This window comes from Scyliorhinus torazame, chromosome 5 (genome assembly GCF_047496885.1).
Source record: "Scyliorhinus torazame isolate Kashiwa2021f chromosome 5, sScyTor2.1, whole genome shotgun sequence".
NCBI lineage: Eukaryota > Metazoa > Chordata > Chondrichthyes > Carcharhiniformes > Scyliorhinidae > Scyliorhinus > Scyliorhinus torazame.
Genome location: NC_092711.1, coordinates 296,680,524 through 296,702,458, shown reverse-complemented (window position 1 = coordinate 296,702,458; position 21,935 = coordinate 296,680,524). Strand labels below are relative to the sequence as shown.

At 49.1% G+C, this 21,935-nt stretch overlaps 1 protein-coding gene across 1 annotated transcript in view; it reads right to left on the bottom strand.

Annotated features, from left to right (window-relative positions):
* Window positions 1–21,935, bottom strand: part of col4a6 (collagen, type IV, alpha 6) — a 497,938-nt gene that overhangs the window by 129,638 nt on the left and 346,365 nt on the right. Inside the window, exons 13-18 of the mRNA XM_072501535.1 lie at window positions 20,750–20,851; window positions 16,416–16,469; window positions 13,564–13,626; window positions 6,372–6,416; window positions 4,459–4,512; window positions 627–696 (exon numbers count right to left, since the gene is read on the bottom strand). Of these exons, the coding sequence (XP_072357636.1) occupies window positions 627–696; window positions 4,459–4,512; window positions 6,372–6,416; window positions 13,564–13,626; window positions 16,416–16,469; window positions 20,750–20,851 (388 nt within the window). The remainder of the gene's footprint in view (window positions 1–626; window positions 697–4,458; window positions 4,513–6,371; window positions 6,417–13,563; window positions 13,627–16,415; window positions 16,470–20,749; window positions 20,852–21,935) is intronic.

Genomic DNA, 21,935 nt, shown 5'->3' with positions numbered 1-21,935 from the left:
AGCTGCCTGAAGGAAATGGTGAGGCAAGATGGAGGAATGTGCATCCAAGGAAAGGTCAACACCAACCATGTACCTTGAGTTAGAGCAACATTGGCATTCCTAACCGATCATAACCCTATCTAACTAGCAGACATAAGATCTAGAAAGCTGTCAGGAAACAACTGATGCCCAACTACATCGGAATCAGCAGCCTGCCTGGCATATTCAAATAGGTAATCACGGATCAATTAGATCTGTTACCAAGTTAATTAACCCCGATAATACACGGCCTCTTTCAAAAATGTTTTGAAGTGGGCAAAACTCTAGAAACGAGCAGCCCGTTTAGTTAAAGGAAACCTGCAAAGGGCGAGAAGGAAGTGGATGGTTCAATCATTGGGGGCCCTGGTGCAGATCAGGGCAGGCTCCATCCTCCCTAAAACTGAATGTCCTCCCATGTTCTTCGCAAATCCCCCCAGCTTTGATCCTCGTGCATTACAGCTGGGGCGAGGGGGAGGTTGCGGAGTGGGTTGGCTCCATGCTGATTTTACTTGGGAAGGGTGGGCGGTGGTGGGACATCTGCTTTTCCCCCCTCCCCATTTTATTCATCTCTACAATTATTAAGAAGTTATTCATTAGCTAGCCTGTACCTTTAACCACGGTACCACTTCCATCGATATAAGCTGGAGGGCCTGGTGGACCCAAGTCACCTTGGTCGCCCTATAAAACAGGAAGCAATTAATTTCAATGGATTTTACATTCAAATTCCCTATAAAAACAAACGTACATACGTTTCATATTGCCCACACTACCATGATGTACTATTTCTGAGCAATCTAAAATTGTGAGTGCACTCTCCAGGAGCCCCTGTTGAGCTTGGTAACCTGGTCCGACTTGTTTTCAAAAAAAATATATTATTAAAGTTTTTTAACACAATTTTTCTCCCTTACAAACAATAACCCCCCCACCCCCCGTAACAAAAAAACCCGAGAAATCGCGCAGAGCAAGATGTATACATGGCAAAATGACATATTTACACAGCTTTGTACACTGGCCCTCACCCATACGTGCCAGTTTCCCCAACCCTTCATGTTATCTCTTGCTCATCCACCCTCCCAGGCAGTCGTCCCCCCCCCTCCCAGGACGTCCCCCCGCCCCCCCCTGCCAGGGTTGCTGCTGCTGCTGACCGACCTTCCTCTAACGCTCCGCGAGATAGTCTAGGAACGGTTGCCACCGCCTGGAGAACCCCTGCGCAGACCCTCTCAAGGCGAACTTAATCCTCTCCAGCTTTATGAACCCGGCCATGTCGTTTATCCAGGCCTCCAGGCTGGGGGGCTTCGCCACCTTCCACATTAGCAAGATCCTTCGCCGGGCTACTAGGGACGCAAAGGCCAGAATGCCGGCCTCTTTCCCCTCCTGCACTCTCGGTTCGTCCACTACTCCAAATATTGCTAGCCCCCAGCTTGGCTTGACCCAGACTTTCACCACCTGAGATATTGCTCCCGCCACTCCTCTCCAGAACCCATCCAGTGCCGGGCATGACCAAAACATATGGACATGGTTCGCCAGACTCCCTGAGCACCTTCCACATCTGTCCTCTACCCCAAAGAACCTACTCAACCTCGCCCCCATCAAGTGCGCTCTGTGGACCACCTTAAATTGTATCAGGCTGAGCCTGGCACACGAGGAGGAGGAATTAACCCTACCACAGACCTTCCTCGATCTCCTCCCCCAGCTCCTCCTCCCATTTACCCTTCAACTTTTCTACCACCGCTTCCCCCTCTTCTTTCAACTCCTGGTGTATTTCCGACACCTTGCCCTCCCCGACCCATACACCCGAGATCACCCTATCTTGAACTTCTTGTGCCGGGAGCAACGGGAATTCCCTCACCTGTCGCCTGCATATATCTAAAGGCATTTCCCGGGGGTAACTAAGACTTCTCCTCCAGTGCCCCTAGGCTTGCAAACGTCCCATCGATGAACAGGTCCCCCATTCTTCCAATCCCCGCCCGATGCCAGCTCTGGAACCCCCCGTCCATCTTCCCTGGGACAAACCGGTGGTTACCCCTGATCGGGGACCACACCGATGCTCCCATTGCACCCCGGTGCCGTCTCCACTGGCCCCAGATCCTTAGCGTTGCCGCCACCACCGGGCTCGTGGTATACTTTGTCGGCGAGAGCGGCAGCGGTGCCGTCACCAACGCCCCCAGGCTCGTTCCTTTACAGGACGCCATCTCCATCCTCTTCCATGCCGCCCCCTCTCCCTCCATAACCCACTTGCGGATCATCGCCATATTTGCTGCCCAGTAGTAGCTCCCCTAGTTTGGCAGCGCCAACCCTCCTCGGTCCCTACTGCGTTCCAGGAACCCTCTCCTTACTCTCGGGGTCCTAGTCCGACTTGTTAAATGGTTGAATAAGAACTAGGAGCAGGAGTAGGCCATCTGGCCTTTCGAGCCTGCTCAGCCATTCAATGAGATCATGTAGATTTGCCTGACTGTCCAACATACTCTTCCATCTCTTCCCACTAGCTCATAAGAGGGAATGAATAAAGAATTCCCGATTCCGAGGCATTTTCTTTTTTTTTTTTAATTTAGAGTACCCAAATCTTTTTTTTCCAATTAAGGGACAGTTTAGCGTGGCCACTTCACCTACCCTGCACATCTTTGGGTTGTGGGGGTGAGACCCACGCAGACACGGGGAGAACGTGCAAACTCCACACACAGTGACCCGGGGCCCGGATCGAACCTGGGTCCTCGCCGCTGTGAGGCAGCAATGCTAACCACTGTGCTACCGTGTTACCCCACCAGAGGCATTTTCTAACCTTAATATGTTTCACCATTCAAGCATTAAGCTATACAGCTTCAAAAACTCATCAAGCATTGTACATTGCTCAGCCCAACACAATGTTGTCCTGCCCACAATGTGGGATCCACAATCAAATTCTTAGCACAATTTGAAAATCTGCTATTCTATTCTTCATGCTCCAGCTCAGCTGCACTGTTTGATTTTTCAAATGGCAAGCTCGGTTTGATTTATAGTCTTGCCCCATTTATTTTTCTGGAAATGGATCAATTGAAGATGTGCTATGAAGCAGCCAGTACAAAATGCAAGGGAGATGCACCAGAGTTGGGATTTTCCATTAACCGCTCACCTCATCATTTGTGGGTGAGGGCCTTTGTGCTTTTCCAACTTCTATTCAGCTAGGATTGAGAACACACCTGGAAACCTGGAGGGCGGGATTCTCCCGCAATTGGCGGGATGACCCCACACCGGCACCAAGAACGGCGTGAACCACTTCCGCGTCGGGCCAACCGGAACTTCCGGAAACCTCCGACCCAGAAGGGGCTAGCAGTGGCGTGTCACCAATTGCGACGGCGTCACCCGTCACAGACGCGCGCGCCATCAACAACGTCGCAGCACAAAAGAGGCCACCGCCGGAGACTCGGCAAAATGGCCGCCCGCCGCGCAGCGCCGAGGTTCCAGGAGCGGGACATCGAAGCGCTCCTGGACACAGTGGAGCAGAGGAGGGAGGCCCTGTACCCAGGACAGGGCCGCGCCGTCTCCTCTCCAGCGGCCGCCCCAGGCCGACCCCTACCTCCGCGCTCGCCGGCGTCAGCCAGCATGACTGGTTGACGCCATTAAAAACCATGTTTAATTTACGCCGACGTGACCGTACTTCGACCTATCCGGGCCGGAGATTTGGGGCAGCCCTAGGACCCATTGCGACGTGCCGATCCTTGTGATTCTGCGAGGCGCGTGGCGCGATTTCCGTCGGCGGGATTTTTCGCCGGCCGGACAATACGCCAGCCAGCGTCGGAGTGGCAGGGCGGGATTCACGCCACCACCGGGGATTCTTCGACCCGGCGGGGCGGTCGGAGAAACCTGCCCCAGAATCCTGTGTGCCATCATGGTCAGCAGTGGATCAGAGTTCCAATTTGGTGCTCCACAATCTAACAGAAATGTTCCAAATTTGATGAATGGTCTATGCTACATTAGCAGGAGTCCTGAAATGACCTAAGTGTCACTGGGATTTGAGGGAAGAAATAAACTTTTGTTGACATGCAGTGACGCTCTTGTTGAAGCAGGTTATGTTTTATATATATATTCGGGCAAAGATAGGGATTAGCTTAACTGTTATATCCCATGGTTGACAATCGTGCCTTACAGTCTGCAGATTCATATATGGAGAATGTATCATTGGGAGAGGCACACCATAAAGTTAGCGTAGGAGGAGAACTGGAAATAAAGGGTACTAAAACAATCATTCTCTTCAAAGGTCAGGGCTGGCTGACCTTAGAGTTAGACTGCACAACTGATTAATTCAGAAAGCTTAATTCCATTGTATGACAACCTGAGTTGAGGCACGTTACTCAAAAGATTAGCCGTGATCTCCACATTTTCACCCAGACTTTTCCAGTTGGGAATGCAACAGGCAAGAGGATTATTTCTATGTTCTTATTTTGAAATTGATTCAAAACCTACCTTCATTCCTGGGAAACCGTCTCTTCCATTTGTCCCAGGGAAGCCCGGAAGACCCTTCAAAACATTTTGATTTGCAAATTAAATTCAGCACTGTGTAACCTCTCGGAAACAATCCGATTGCTTGAGAGTACAGTACATTGTGCTTGCTTAATTATGCGAGGTGAGAGAGAGAGGCACAGTGAAGAGAATGGAAGAGCCAGGGCCGTGGAAGAACGTTCAGAGAGGACCAACAAAGAACCCGGCTTCAAAAATAAATGCAGTAAAGTTATAAGAAGAGATGGACAGAAGTATTCAATTCTGGTCGCCACACTACCAGAAGGATGTGGAGGCTTTGGAGAGGGTGCAGAAGAGATTTACCAGGATGTTGCCTGGTATGGAGGGCATTAGCTATGAGGAGCGGTTGAATAAACTCGGTTTGTTCTCACTGGAACGACGGAGGTTGAGGGTCTACAAAATTATGAGGGGCATAGTCAGGGTGGATAGACAGAGGCTTTTCCCCGGGGTAGAGGAGTCAATTTGTAGGGAGCATAGGTTTAAGGTGAGAGGGGCAAAGTTTAGAGTAGATGTACGAGGCAAGTTTTTTACTCAGAGGGTAGTGGGTGCCTGGAACTCGCTACCGGAGGAGGTGGTGGAAGCAGGGACGATAGTGACATTTAAGGGGCATCTTGACAAATACATGAATAGGATGGGAATAGAGGGATACGGACCCAGGAAGTGTAGAAGATTGTAGTTTAGTCGGGCAGCATGGTCGGCACGGGCTTGGAGGGTCGAAGGGCCTGTTCCTGTGCTGTACATTTCTTTGTTCTTTGAAGTGAACTTGGTCTTAAAATTGAGAAAGGAAAATTGAGATGGATATGACCAAAGCATTTATAATGCCAAAAGGCTTGGATAATCGGCTTCATGCAAATTATTTAAACTGTGTTCACAGGAGTATAAAATTGGGATAATGCCTAGCTCGTTTTCATTTGCACAATTCCCCTTTGGCAACATCATCTGATGACACGGGGAAAATTTTACACGGAGGTAGTGGCCCCAAATCATTTGCTTAAAGAGTTGGTGGTGAACTCAGATGTGCATCACAGGGAAGGCCCACCTGGTTTTATGGACGTTGGTCTATTAATTACTGCAGGACGAGTCTTTCCGGCCAATGAAATTGGAGGCAATTCTCTTGCACCCACAGCACCACTGGGAGTGCTGGTCACTGCTGGGACTGCAGTCAGTCACCGTGCTGAGGGGTCACGGAGCCGGAGGACCAGCTGAGACTGGAGTTTTGCAGGAGGGGAGGGGGGCAGGTTTGGGCAGGAGGCCCAAATAGGAGGTCCACCGCCCATAAGCCAGGTGAAACCTGGTAAAAACCTGACGGCCTCACCATGTGGACCAAGTTCTCTCTGCCACTGGTAAAATATTAGAGCTGCGGGAGGAGGTCCTTAAGTGGGTGAGAGGGCACCCTGACGCCTCCTTTACCACTCGCTAAATACTAGCGGTGCCGGGCACCATGGCATCTGATTCCACGCACCCATACCCCACCCCACCCCATGAGACGAGGGCTCATAAAATTACACCCATGAAGTCAGGTTCTATTGAAATGTGGATGATATATAGTTCTGGGGTCATATTTTCTTTTCGGCAGCATTTTACCATTTCTTAGAACAGATTGCTGGCCCCTGTAATGAGTGTGGTTTCACTGCAATAGTTAAAAAGGTTCTGAATCACTGAGGGGATCCCAATTCAGATAATTGCATAAAGCTTGTTGAGTCACATGGGTATGCCACAATGAATCACACTTATCCAGTAATGAATAGCAGATAGCTACAGATACACAGACAAATGAATACAACCTGCACAGCAATTCTTTAAGATATCAATCCAATAATTTCACATCTGTATTGGCAGAAGACTTCAAGGACACCTACCTTCTTTCCCAGAATTCCAGGAGATCCATCTAAGCCAAAAGATCCCTGTGAGAGAATGGGGAATGTGTCAATACATAACCATGCAGCAGACCATCAATAGGTTAGTCGGTACTTCATGCAGGACAATCCTTACATCTGGAGCCTGCCGAGACCCTTTTCATGCACGTGTTGTCCTCAATGACATCACGTGCATCAGTTTCTACAGGAGTGCTGAGGGAAGCCCAGTTGGGATGCTTCACCACCTCTCTTAACACCTCCACTCTTTAGTGTTGTCAGACAGTGTGCTACGATTAAACATTAGAAAGGCAACAGCCATTTTTCCCATAAAATCCATCCTCTGTCCATCAAATCTATCCCCAATCACGGGCACTGTCTCAGCTGGAACCAGTCTGCTTGCACCCCGGCATCCTACTCATCTTCATGGGCCTCTCTCCCCTTCATCTCTCTAATAAACACAACACCGCCACTTACCACCCTTGACAGAACTCTCGATTTTTCTATCTCGGTCCTCCAGAATCATTCTTTCCACACCACCAGTGGCGGTGTCTGCACTGGAATTCCTCTGGAATTCCAACTCTAAAAGCTTTCACCTCACCACTTCCCTCCTCCTCCTTCAATCCCTCAACCCCCACCTCTTTGACGAGGCTCTAGGTCCCCCCCCCCCCACCCCTCCCAGTATCACTCATTGACTCAGCGGTCATCTTTAGATTGCAAGAATATGTGGTGTGGCTGCCAACTGGGAAGAGAGCAGGCTTACCTCAGAGAGTGCAAGCTTCAAACTAAACTGGCGCCATCTAAAAAATAAACTGTTTATTACCAGCCTGTTCTCAGAAGCTGACAAGCCATTAAGGGAGATTTTCACATAAGTATAGGAACCCCACACGCATGTGCATAAACATTTAAGCACTGTGCAGCTGTACACAAAAGTAAAGGGCATCCTGGTGTGGCCACAGAGCACCGTGGTGACCGTGTGAACAGCACTCAGGCAGACCGAAGAATGGAGTCAGTTGGGGCGGGGTGGTGGCGCAGTGGTTAGCACTGCTGCATCACGGCGCCGAGGACCTGGATTCGATCCCGGCCACGGGCCACTGTCCATGTGGAAACAAAGAATAGATTCAAATACTGTAGGGGCTAGGAAGAATCAGATGATCTCTACTGTCAGAGGTTGGAGTCACGAGGAAAGATTGGAGAACCTTTACGATTGACGGAAGGGGTAATTATAAATGGTTCATGGCGTATAACTTCATTTAGCGCCACCTAGTGTTCAAACCTGGCATCTCATTCATAATTTGCCTAATCTTTTATTGAATTAATCCTGCTTCGAAAGCAAGTCTCACAGTATTTATCATCTTCTCAGAAAAACCTACTGAATGTATATTTGTGGGGTTATGTCTAACTATAGCTTTGAGCAAACCCCTGTCCTTGGTTTTCATTTTGTTGAATTACATCACTAAATACAGTTCCTACAAGATTGAAGAGTCATCCATTAATGACGCACCAGAACAATGATGGTAAAGGATGAAAAGAAATTGAAAAAAACATTCGGAGGAATTTTCTTTTTTTTTCCCCCGGGCCTGCCAAACAAACAAGAGCTTTATTGGAAAGGTGTTTTCTCACAGGCTGCTAGAATAGATTGTCTGTTAGCCCGCCCAATCTTCCGGTGACTTCATTAATACATCACGCGATCAAACTCTTAAAGTGACCTTGTTCCAACTAAGAACAAATATGAGTACACAACAATATGGTTTGGTAAATTGTATCCTGGCAGTTGATAAAGATATAGTGAGCTGGTTATTTTCGGAACTTTAATGTGGGGAAATCAGACAGAAAACAGATACACGGGTGAGAATTATTCAGCCGCTCTGCCACAGGTTTTCCCACAGCAGAGGTGGTTCATCGTTGGCTGACGTCAGGATCTTCCGGATCCACCAAAGTCCATGGCAATTTGCATGGCTCAACCCCCCCCCCCCCCCCCCCCCCCATGATGGGGTTCAACTTCGGCAGGACTGAAAGACCCAGCCGGTGGGAAGGGTGAGGAGTGTCACAGGCGAAAGGCCGAAGAGTCTTTTCTATGTTGTAGACCTCTGTGACTGTAAAGGAATATGAACTGTTATGATCCTGGAACTGACCCTCACGTTCTTAGTGTGATGCGGTTAGGGACCAAGTTTGAGATTCAAGACACTTGCTAACAAAATAAAGCCACAAGACAACTTGGGTTTTGAACAAACAGAAATAAACTTTACTGTACAAAACCAAAAAGATAAATATCTACCTCACACTCTAACATTTAGAGTTAATATGAGATATACCAGAGCTAACGGGCAAACAATGGTCAAGCTCATCACACAATACAATAAATAGCTAGGAGGTTTTGTTGAATAAAAATCAATAATAACAAAAGTTCTCCAATCTTTCCACATAATTCCAACCTCTGACACTAGGGATCAATCGATTTTCCCCACCGCCTATGGCTTTTCAATGGACTCTTTGTTTCTCTGTAACAAATGCCGAGACAAATTTCATGGATTTCTCAACAACCCACCTAGATGTCATGATACACAGTGAGTCAACCAATCTTGTCGAAACCCTTTATTCCCCACGGGGGAATCCAAACTTTCCACTTTTGAAGGTCAAGCCTCTGAATTCCTTCAAAGCCGCTCCAACTCAGAATCCCTCAATACCTGCCCCCTTCCCAGGGTTTCAATCTCGTTTCCAGACACTCAGGGCGGGATTCTCTCATTCGGCGGCAGAGTGTCCACGCCGTCGGAAACACCGTCGCCTTTCACGACGGCGTGAACGTGCCGCTGGGAGTACCGATTCTGGCCCCTACAGGGGGCCAGCACGGCGCTAGAGCGGTTCACGCCACTCCAGCCTCCCAACCCGGCGCGAACTGCGCCGTGGGATCCGTGCATGCACAGTGGCGCCGGCGCCAAACCACGCTTGCGTAGTGGCCTCCCTCAACGCGCCGGCCCCGACACAACATGGCGCGGTATGGCTTCACTGGGCTGGCACTGCCCCTCGATTTTGCTAAACCCCAACCTCGCCAGCTAAACCAAGCTATACATGGCTCCCAGGGCTTCTTCTGAGCTCTAACGCTTTCCAACGTGGAACCACTGACCTTCTGCCACCTTATCAGCTCCAGAGAATTCTGAGTCCCAACTACACACAGTTAACAGCAACATCTTTTCTGCCTGGAACCTGCTAACAACAGACTTGTAGGTGTGACCTGATGCAGAACACACACTTCCCCAGCAAACACACAGATGAACTGAAACCCTAAAGCTTTCTTAAGCTCCACCTATCTTCACGGCGTCATAGTTGTCCATGGCTGACTGAATGCTTTTAGATTAATAGTAACTCACTAAATCAGAACAACTCTGCAGCGTTGACACGTCTCCTCTAACCCTCCAGCTAAGTAAGCCCACCTGCTGTTTTAAGATCCTACCTGTCTAGCTGTTAACCCCTTAAGTCAACATGACCCATGTAATGGCTCGTGACATACACTGGAGACTTCCAGTAGTTAATAAAGGAGCTTATTGATGAAAGGCAAAGGCAGTAAAGTAACAGGCACAGGACACAACATTTAACAGACGTGCGGAGAAACACCCTCAGAGAAGGAAACAAGAGCTTCAACACAGGGAGAGAGACCAACAAGTACAACTACCCAACAAATCAACCAGGACACAGAGGGCCACACTGCAGTTCCTTGAAAGAGAACTAAAAAAGCTCCTCTCTCTCCTCTACCTGATTCCATTTGCTCGGCTACCAGTTAAAACAACCTCCAGCAATTCAACAGTGGAAGCCATCGTAGCTGCAGAGACAACTCCATAACCTCACCATCATCGCCTGGAGCAACGCAACACCTCAACATCAAAACATATCAGGACCTGCACCAAATATGGACTAACCTGCATTTTTCTGATCAGTAATGGTTTATCCTCATTTGTAACTAATCTTTGTGTGTATCTGTGTTGGTAACTTGGGTAATTTCTGCGTGAGTTTCCACCGGGTCCTCCGGTTTCCTCCCACAAGTCCCGAAAGACGTACTGTTAGGTGATTTGGACATTCTGAATTCTTCCTCCCCTGTACCCGAACAGGTGCCCGAATGTGGCGACTAGGGGCTTTTCACAGTAACTTTGTTGCAGTGTTAATGTAAGCCTACTTGTGACAATAAAGATTATTATTAAACAATAGAATTAGATAAATTAACCCATTGTTTTTTAAGTGAAAAAGCTGCTAGGTTATGTTAAATTTAATTTCTCAGTCCACAAGAAAATGCGCACGCACGCACATCAATACATTGTTCATGGGTGACTTTGGGGAAACACCTTTGACACTCGGACAGGGTTTCCTGGCCCTTCCCATCGGTGGGATCTTCCAGTCCTACCGAAGTTGAACCCCGACATGGGGGTGGGTGAGATATGCAAATTGCCATGGACTTTGGCGTGGGAAAACCCATGACAGAGCGGCTGACTAATTCTCACCCATGAGTCCGTTTTCTGTCTGATTTCTCCACATTAAAGTTGTGACACAAGTGTTGTTTGTTGCTGATGTTTACAATGAATTTATAACTGTTCGCATTCTTTACCACAAAACCAATGTCGGTGTCCCGCAGTGTAGTTGTGCCCGCTGTCACTTCCCTCTCTCTCAGCATGAGTCTGGGAGTCAGTGCAATCAGCACTGTTTCAGTCTGTGTAGCGTGGTGAGATACCAAACACCACACGGTCTGTTTTCTAAATGCATTCCAGATTTGTGCTTCTGGAGGGTGAGGCTCTGAACTACAAGCACTCAGCCAAAATATTAGACCCACTGGTTTCAGCTGCTTCCTCTTCACCTTTGGGTTTGTTTAAAGTTTGCCAATGTTCTTTAAATAGGTGACAGGATTTGGGGCTTGATTCTCTGGTCCCCCGACCACAGGCTGGATTCTCCAATAATGGGCCTATGTCCCCACGCCAGCGTACAAACGCTGGTGTTTCACGCTGGACTTTCCTTAAGAAAGTCCTGAGTGATTCTCCCATCTGCAGGGAGCTGGCATGGCTCTGGTGTGGATCCCGCAGCTCTGGCTGCGGATACGGGGCCCTGCACTTCCAGTTGGGCCTGCAGCCTGCAGCGGCCGCCCCGTGCGACATGGCGGACTCAGACCGCGGAGCGGCAGCAAAAATGTAGGCCCCCTGAGATCGCACTCGCCCGCGGGTCCGGGACGCCCAATTGCTCCCCTAGCCGTCCATGAAGCCGCAGCTGCCCGACGGCCGATAGGTGGTTAGAACCATGCCGGCGACCGGAGAATCGTGGGAGCGGCACCGGTCCGAATTTCCGGTTTGACGACCATTCCCCCCCCCCCCCCCCCCCGCGCTGAATGCGATTTTGGCGCAGAGGCTCGGAGAATCCAGCCCCACGTGTTTCCCGGCGGCACGCTGTTCGCTGGCAGCGGGGTTCTCTACCCCTGCAGCTTGGCATTATGATATCCCATTGAAGCTACCTCCGCTGCCGGGAAACCGGCGGCTGGGGATGCGCCGCCGGCAGCACCAGAGATTTGCAACGGCCCGAGAATTCAGGCCACTGTTGTTTATTTTTGAAATTCTGGGCTGGAATCTCCGTTTGGGACAGTAAGGGTTCCTGCCAGAATGGAATAGCGTGCAATTCACCTTTCCATTGCGGGCGCGATTCATTCCGAGATACAGGACATGTAAATGGGCCAGCACTCTGGCGCTGTGTATTGAAAGCAATTCCCAGGAGTGTAAACACTAGGGCCAGAATTAGCACGAAAGAACCTGACAAGCTGATGCTGCTTTTAAGTGCTCCACACATCACACATTCATTTCAGCCACAAAGATGACTCAGAGAACACCTGAACCCCCCCCCCCCCCGATTCCGGGAGTCTGAGGTGGACGCACTGCTCGATGTCAATGAGAGAAGGGTCACCCACTTCCTAGAGTGAGGCACAGACTCAAGCCCGCCCTCCTGAACAGTGCCTGGGAGGAGGTGGCAGAGACAGCTCGTGATCCTGAGGGATGGGGGTCACTGGTGAGGCTTCTGCTTTGAGAGGGGCAGAGAACCAGGGAAGGTTCCAAAGGCCACAATGCCGACGTCCTCTGGTTGGGGTGAGCTCTGCTAATCCCCTGTGCCCCTTTGGGGCAGCACGGTAGAATGGTGGTTAGCACAATTGCTTCACAGCTCCAGGGTCCCAGGTTCGATTCCGGCTTGGGTCACTGTCTGTGCGGAGTTTGCACGTTCTCCCCGTGTGTGCGTGGGTTTCCCCCGGGTTCTCCGGTTTCCTCCCACAGTCCAAAGATGTGCGGGTTAGGTGGATTGGCCATGCTAAATTGCCCATAGTGTCCAAAATTGCCCGTAGGGTGGGGTTACTGGGTTATGGGGATTAGGTGGGGTTACTGGGTTATGGGGATAGGGTGGAGGTTTGGACCTTCGGTAGGGTGCTCTTTCCAAGAGCCGGTGCAGACTCGATGGGCCGAATGGCCTCCTTCTGCACTGTAAATTCTATGTCTATGTCTTACTCTTTTTTTTTCATAGAATTTACAGTGCAGAAGGAGGCCATTCAGCCCATCGAGTCTGCACCGGCTCTTGGAAAGAGCACCCTACCTAAGGTCAACGCCTCCACCCTATCCCCATAACCCAGTAACCCCACCCAACACTAAGGGCAATTTTGGACACTAAGGGCAATTTATCACGGCCAATCCACCTAGCCGTTGAACTGCGGGAGGAAACCGGAGCACCCGGAGGAAACCCACGCACACACGGGGAGGATGTGCAGACTCCGCACAGACAGTGACCCAAGCCAGAATCGAACCTGTGACCCTGGAGCTGTGAAGCAATTGTGTTATCCACAATGCTACCGTGCTGCCCTGCAGTGGGGTTGCACTTCTGAGGAGTGCCAACACCTGGTGGGCTACTGCTTGAGCACGGCGCATCCCCACCGGCAGCGGGATTCTCCATTCCTGCAGCCGGCCAATGGGGTTTCCCATTGTGGGCCACCCCACACCGTCGGGAAACGCGCGCATGTGGGTGTACTGCCGGCGGGGCAGAGGATCCCGCCTACGGAGAATCCCGCGGGTGATTTTTCATTTGTTCGCAATTCTCGCTGCCGGCAACGGGAAGCGGAGGATTCGCCCTTTATGTCATCCTCAGTGATGTGCTTAAATTCAGCAATAATCCAATTAAAATGTAGTTTCCTTACCCTTGGGCCTGGAAGGCCAAGGATTCCTTTCTCTCCTTTTGATCTCCTTGCATCGGAATAACCCTGGAAAAGAAGGAAGGCAATATTCACATAGGGTTAGGTTTCACTTCAACAGCAACTCATTGGATTAATTTACAGTAAAGAATGGCAGAGACAGCAACTAGCAAACAAATGTTTAAACTTCTCCTTCCTTCCTTTATCATTCAAACTCTTCTGTCGTCCAGCCTATCACAGGCTTTTCCTTCTGTTCTTCCCCTCCCAATTTCCCTGCCTTGATACTTGGCTTAAACCTGGTACATCACTTGTTCCAATTCTGACAAAAAGTCAAGAACCAAAAAGTTCTCTCTCCACAGATGCTCCCTGACAGGCTGAGCACTTCCAGCATTTTCTGTTCTTGATTTAGGTTTCCACCATCCTGTTTCCTGCAGCGGTGGGCACTATCTGGGATGTGGTTGTGTTGAGGTGACCACGGCAAACCTAATCTTGATTTTATCCCAACCTTCCCACACAAGTACTGCCCAGCAAGGCTCACTGGACTATAGAAAGCTGGTTGATTTTCCCTTCCGTAGCCCAGGTCCACTGAGGCCGAGAATAGCATCCTGGCTGCTGTCCCAGCTGAGGCCAGAGGTCACAGGCCTCGGGCGAAATTCTCCCGAAACGGCGCGATGTCCGCCGACTGGCGCCCAAAACGGCGCAAATCAGACGGGCATCGCGCCGCCCCGAAGGTGCAGAATGCTCCGCATCTTTGGGGACCGAGCCCCAACCTTGAGGGGCTAGGTCGGCACCGGACGAATTTCCACCCCGCCAGCTGGCGGAAAAGGCCTTTGGTACCCCGCCAGCTGGCGTGGAAATGACATCTCCGGGCGGCACATGCGCGGGAGCGTTAGCGGCCGCTGACGGCATTCCCGCGCACGCGCAGTGGAGGGAGTCTTTTCCGCCTCCGCCATGGTGGAGACCGTGGCGGAGGCGGAAGGGAAAGAGTGCCCCCACGGCACAGGCCCGCCCGCGGATTGGTGGGCCCCTACCGCAGGCCAGGCCACCGTGGGGGCATCCCCCCGGGGCAAGATCGCCCCGCGCCCCCCCCAGGACCCCGGAGCCCGCCCGCACCGCCTTGTCCCGCCGGTAAGGTAGGTGGTTTAATTTACGCCGGCGGGACAGGCATTTTAGCGGCGGGACTTCGGCCCATCCGGTGCCGGAGACTTCCGACAACCGGCGGGGGCGGGATTCACGCCAGCCCCCGGCGATTCTCCAACCCGGCAGGGGGGGTCGGAGAATCTCGCCCCTCATGTTGAAACCGAAGCCTAAGATCTACGGCTATCTTCCAATTCCAGATTTTGTTCACTAAAATTAAATTTCACCCACTAGCATTAACCTTGATTTTTGGTTCATTAGCCAAGTTACATTACCACCGTGCCATGGCCTCCTCCAGGTTCAAAGGCTAAATATGACGGAGGCGTGGACTGATCACACCCACGATCAGGACCAACACCCCTGGCTGGTCCTTTCTTTTCTGCCTGATCCATTCTTCATCCTGTCTGCAGAGCAGAGCAGTGCTCCCTCGTTTGAAATCAGCTAAACATGCCCATTGGCCAGGGAAGTGTCGCCCTTCTGCTATGTGTGACTTAGAACCATGAAGGTGTTATCTGCTGAACCACTGAAGGTGCTCGAAAGGATGTGTCTGCTCCTAATTGTCTCTAAGCTCAGATTCTATAAAGTAAAGGACTAAGACACCAGTAACGGGCACAAATATATCTCCTTTTATAACGAGCAAACCAATATCCTGCCCATTAAATGTAAGACACATTCCAAAGCATCAAAACGCAATGGTGCTACAGATTCCATCTCATTTGAGATCCACAATAGATATGTTTTTGGGTTATCACAAACTCAGTGCATGCTGTATCCATCAGCTTCTAGTTCAACAATGGAGCAATCGTTTTACTCTCCCAGTACATTGTCTCCTCTTTGCCTGTAAAAGTCTCATTGCGTACTGCCAGCTCATCCAAGTGGTCTTTGTGAGCCCAAGAAGGACTTCTTACACTCTCCTTGGGCCAAGGAGCCAGAGGAAAGCGAAGAACCAGCGATGGCCATTTATACCGATGTTCCGCTGAAATTAGGCCAGGTGAATCTATGTGGGAATTTAGACCACACAGCCTAGTCGTCATCTGAAGTGCAGATGTGGGCAGCAACTGGGAGTGGGGGCTGGCTGATTCCTCCTTCTGTTGTCCCTTTAAACTCATTTCAATGTTACTGTTAGTGGTCAGCAAACTGATTCGGGAGAAGAAGGCTTGTGAAAGCTACTGACAGTGAGCCAGCAGAACTCAAAAAGGGAGTTGTGATATGCCTATGAGCCATATGATAGTTGGATGATGTGAGACCTCCAACCAGCAGGCGGCAGTACAGTCACACCATGCAATATCAATACCAAGGTCATGTGAACTGGAACCTGTATGTAAACAAAGGCTCATCCGGCCATCTGGAGAAGAACACGAGAAAGAGGGTGATAAGACGTACATATAACAGGTTAGCAGAAGTTGTAAGTTCCAGAGGAGGAGCAAGACTCCACGAGAACGTGCTCTATATCAGATTGCTATCCTACTGCACGAGACACAATAAAGAGATCTGGTTGGACAGATCCAAGTATTTGGTGAGTTCATCTTAAAAGTACAAGGCAACAAAGGGGATGGAAGAAAACCATAGATTGGGAAGCATTCAAAGAGCATTCACAAGGTTTGTAGCACTGCTCGCCACCCACCCCCCCCCCCCCCCCCCCCCTGCCACCCCCCTCGAATCCCTCTTTGACAGTTCCTAAACACTGCACAACCCAAGCATGTGAGCAAAATACTCTTTACCGGTGAGCCACGCACTCCAGGACTTCCAGGGGCCCCCGTGAATCCTTTATCACCCTGCGAAGAAGGACAAAGAATAAACACATCACTTTATTGATCATATAAAATGGCGTAGGTTCACTCCGAATGAAAAACCTCAAAAACGTGTGTAACCCCCCCTTCCCCACACACACACACTTCACCAACACAAAACTTTACTATTGCAACCTATTTTTAAAAATTAATAGGATCCAGTACTGTCAATAAAATGTCTATTCATGCATTGGAGCCAAAATGCTACTTGCAAAAAACACACTTTATCTAACAGGCTTTAAGGTTGTGTGTTATCCTTGTCTGATATTCCAGATTCATCACCTACCACTACCAGTAACAGACCTGTTGCCATCAAGTTTACTGGAGCCCAAAACGCTCTCCTCAACTGGAACCGGTATCAATAATTGTCACAGTTGCTCTGAGCAATGCCACAAAATTCCCAAAGATTTCCACTGCTGCTGTGCTCCATTCAAGTACTGGAGACGATACTTCATCAACTGTTTTTTTAAAATTGGTGGGTGCATTGATGTGATTCTGGAAATGGCCAGATTGACTTACTGATCTCAGCTGAAGCTTTAAGATTGTACCACTTAGTAACTATCCTATTACCTCTTTAATTATCACCATACACCGTATAATGAGCCTGCCACTCTACGAGACAATACTGTCAGGTTCCACCAGCACCTTACACGTAACAATTACCAAATACCCACTGCAACGGTATTCGAAAAGGTTTTGTATTTCAACCTCTATTTAACCCCTATCCTTTCCATGGGCAAGTCCTGACTCATATGCTTGTCTCTTCTCCCAGTATAAATTCCGAATTGTTCAGGTATTTTTTCCACCAAAGTTAATATATTATGTAGTTGTCTCATTCTACACAGAACCTGAATATTGCTGAAGAGAGAGACGTGTTGCCAACACTTTTCATCTAGCACTAATCGGGACAAACACAAGAATGCCAAATTTCAAATGATTTATTCCACAGGAAAAAGGGTTCTGATTGGTTGGCAAGTCCACTCTGGTTGGCTGATGCATTGCCATGAGGAACTGTAGGCTTCCCAAGCTCCCAGGTAATTCAAAGAAAGGTGAAAGGCTTGAACATAGTCCTTTTGTTTGCAGAGAATCGGTCCCTGCTAATGAACGTGCATCCCTACTAACAAGTGCAAAAGAGCCACATTACAGGCTGAACTTATTCTTAAATTGGTTGTTAATGTGGCTAATAGCGCACTCAGGAATAGTCAGAACGAGCTGCCCAATTGTGGAATCATAGAGGTGAACAGCACAGACAAGGCCTCTTGGGATTCTCTAACGATTCTAATCCCATTTTCCAGCACTTCACCCATAGCCTTGTCTGCCTTGGCATTGCAAGTACACATCTCAAATGTTTTGAGGATCTCTTCCTCCACCACCCTTTCAGACAGTGAGTTCCAGGCACCCATCACCCTCTGAGTGAAAAGGTTTTGCTCACATCCCCTTTAAACCTCCTGCCCTTCACCTTAAATCTACGCCCCCTGGTCACTGATCCCTCCACCAAGGGGAAAAACTTCTTCCTGTTTACTCTATCTATGCCCCTCATAATTTTATACATCTCAATCATGACCCCCCTCAGTCTCCTCTGCTCCAAGGAAAGAACCCTCGGTCTGTAAAATCTCTTTTTATAACTAAAACTCTCCAGCCCAGGCAACATCCTGGTAAATCTCCTTTGCACCATTTACAGTAGCTGTAGCCTAGCCAACTTTTTATATAGTTCCAGCATAACCTCCCTGCTCTTAAACTCTATGCCTCGGTTAAGAAAGGCAAGAATACCATCTGCCTCTTTCACCAGTGTTTTATTACCTGCCCTGCTACCTTAAGGGACGGGTGCACAGGCACCAAGGTCCCTCTGATCCTCGGTGCTTCCCAGGATGCTGCCGTTTATCATGTATTCCCTTGACTTGTTTGTCCTGCCCAAGTACATCAGCTCACACTTATCCGGATTGAATTCCATTTGCCACTGATCATCCCATCTGACCAGCCCATCCATATCCTTCTGTAATCTCTGGCTATCCTCATCACTATTTACCGCCCCATCAATTTTCAGCATCATCCACGAACGTACTGATCAACCCTCCTACATTCAAATCTAAATAATTTATGTGAACCACAAACAGCAAGGGCCCCACCACTGATCCCTACGGGACCCTAACTGGACACAGCATGTGATCAGAGTCAACTTGACAACCAATCAGCATCCTTTTTGGTGTGGTATAGGTTATTGTGATCGTTTTGAAATTTGGTATTCTTGTGTTTGTCCTGATGCGTACAAGATGAAAAGTTTCAGCAACATGTCTCTCTTTTCAGCAATATTCAGATAAAGCTGTATTCAGATTTAGTGGCTGATTTCGCACAGGGCTAAAGAGCTGGCTTTTAAAGCAGACCAAGGCAGGCCAGCAGCACGGTTCAATTCCTGTACCAGCCTCCCCGAACAGGTGCCGGAATGTGGCGATTAGGGGCTTTTCACAGTAACATCATTTGAAGCCTACTTGTGACAATAAGCGATTTTCATTACATTTCATTTTCAAGCTGGGAAACACCTAAGCGACTGGAGCTGTCAAAGCATCATTCAAGGAAGAATATTTAAAATCTGCCCATGTCGGAAACTCACCACACTGTACACTCTCCTCGCACTTCCCAATGCATACGTTGCATTTATAATAAATGGTTGTCTGATATCCAGCAATGGAGCTGACTTATTCTAGAGTTGCTCACAGTTCTTCAATCAAAAATCACCCAGTCATATAACAGCAGTAGGAGTGCGACTGGCAATTATTCATCCTGTCACCTCATTATCATACACCCCTCTGGATGCATCTCTTCAGTAGAAGTCTATGTACTCACATTCAAGGTGTCCTGCTCAAATATCGTAAGAAGCATGAGGTTGCTGTGCATCTGGCCATCTTCAGGTAGCTCCACATTTAGGAAGAACACCGAACTGCGTGAGTCGCTTCCATGCAAATCTCTCGCCACTCGCTCCAGTTCAATTTTTGTTTCAGAGCAATGGCACCACTTCCTAACATTTCACCAAAAGCGAGTCTGTTTTTTCCCACAGGCCACTCTCGTGAGTGCTACGGGGAATTATATAACATTTTCAGGAACAGGCCATTTAGGCCATCAGGTCCCTGCTAGATCCTCGACTCGAGCCTCCTCCCACCTGACTTCATCTGACCCCCTCAGCCGTTCCTTCTATTCCTTTCTCCCTCATGTACTTATCCATGCTTTTCCTTAAATCCATCTATCCTGTGAGAAGCGGTGTCCACAATTGATCGTTGCTGGACGGAATCCTGACAATTCTCCGCAGGGAATGGCAAACAAAGTAAATGGCCGAACAGATTTATTTAAATTGTGTATCAATATGACTCTTTTGCATTCTAGATATCAGAATCCTCCTGTTTCAAACAGCAATTGCTTGATTTCCCCTCACTGGTCAAGAAGGAGGAGAGGGAATGACACGGGATCACAGCTCAGGCAATACTCCTGACAGTCGGGCCATGAATGGGAAACTCTGTGTGAAGCAGCTCCCTGCTTAGGACCACAGATGAAGGGGAGGCGGATTACACATGAGTTTAGTTCTTTCTAAGAAAACTATGGCTTTCATGGAAAGGGGGCAGAACAAGTGGTGAAACCAGTACAAATCACTGTCTCACCACAAGTCAGGAAGCGCCTGTGATGGCATAGATTGCTATTCATAAAGTTCTCAGTCAAAACCACTTCAGTGAATGCTTCCTCAAGTCACACTGTAGAGGAATGACATCTCCGTGTGGCTGTGAGGTTCCGAGGTGAAACGCGGCTATACAAAGGCTGGGATTTTCTGGCACCGTCACGGGGTGGGGGTGGGGGTGGTTGGGGGGTGGGGCAACAAAAAGTCCACTGAAGTCCATAGCAGAATCCTGGCCGTAATGGGGAGTCTCATTCATAGAATTTTCTACAGTGGGCCAGAGTGTGAAATGGGCATTGAGGCATGCTGTTGGACACTAAGAGCAAGGCTGAATATCGGGAGCTTACACCCCGAATCTAACCTCTACCGCATCTGCCTTTTACATTATCTAATTGGTGCAAAAAGAAAAGAGGTTCCTACCATCTAGCAGACACCGTGATGTGAACATTTACTTTTAGGCCTTAATGTAGCAAAAAAAAAAAATGCCAACATTCGGCAGATCATAAATTGGCTCATTTTGCTTCTAAAAGGAGGGTTTAAATTTACACTGAGACGTCAGTCACTCTCCCCAGCCGCACCCCCAACCTCAATTTTCTTTTCCACAAACCTGGTCACCTCTGTCCCCTTTTGGAAATCCAGTTGGCTTAACAAACTCAAGCGTCCCGGTGGCAGGTGGTGGGCCTGGAGGACCTGGCAGGCCCACGTCGCCCTGAAGTGTAGCAATCAGGAAGGAAGCTTAAATGTTTTTTTTTCAATCAAGCAAAACAATGATACCTGGGTCTGTGGTAACCCTGGGTGGAAATGAGGCACTGAATTGTGGGGGCAGCTTTGTCACAACAAGGGTTAGGATGGAGTCTGTCCGCTCTTAACTGGCCTTGCTTTACTCCGCAAGGGTTGCTCACCCAACAATTATATATTTTTTCTCGAGCAGGGTGATAGGTCCTTGCCAGTTAACATGCTTGCAGTTTGCTGGCCTGTGGTAGCCTAATCAATAGGTGGAGTGTAAAAGCAAAGCTCATCCTCTGTATCAGTGGGACCACAGTATCAGCTCTGGAACTCAACCCTCAGCCATCCAGCTGGATTATTAGTATTGATGGCACCTTATGGTATTGGGTGAGCGAATTCGACTCATGAAAGATTCCTCAGTTTCTTAAGAACGAGGGAACATGTGACCAGGGCTCCTGTGTTAGGAGAGGAATAGTGCCTGACACGCCCCATTTCTTCCAGGACCACCATCAGCTCAGTTCACAGCTCGCTCCCAAGTGTTACCTTCTCTCCTATGATTGAGAAGTTTAGCCCAGGCCCTGAGACGTATGGGATAGTTCCTGGGAGACCTGGAAGGCCCGGAAGGCCTACATCACCCTGAGGTCAGGGAGGGTGGAGGGAGGGGGGGGGGGGGGGGGGGTAAGGTTAGTTATGGTTAGCGTCAGAAAACAGTTTCAGAATATTACAGACCAAAGTAACAATTTGCAAAGTTCACCTTCCCACCACCAGAGGGAAAGTTTTTTTTTGGGGGGGGGGTGGAGAAAAAAAACTAGCGGCATGCCAGAGAGCTCAGAAAGAAATGGGAGAAGTAAGAATCTAAGAGGCAGTCCAACAAGGTGCCGGACTGTCACACCTTCACACCGTGGTATGAAGTACGGTTTACCCAGCGACTCCTGATGCACTGAATTCACTGCCTCCACAAGATCTTCAGGAGGGTGTGGTGTTAAGAGGTTTCAGATGGTCCATAGTTTGGCCTCAATAATTCTTCACCATGGTCAGTACTGGAATGTTACTGACAGCGACTGGGC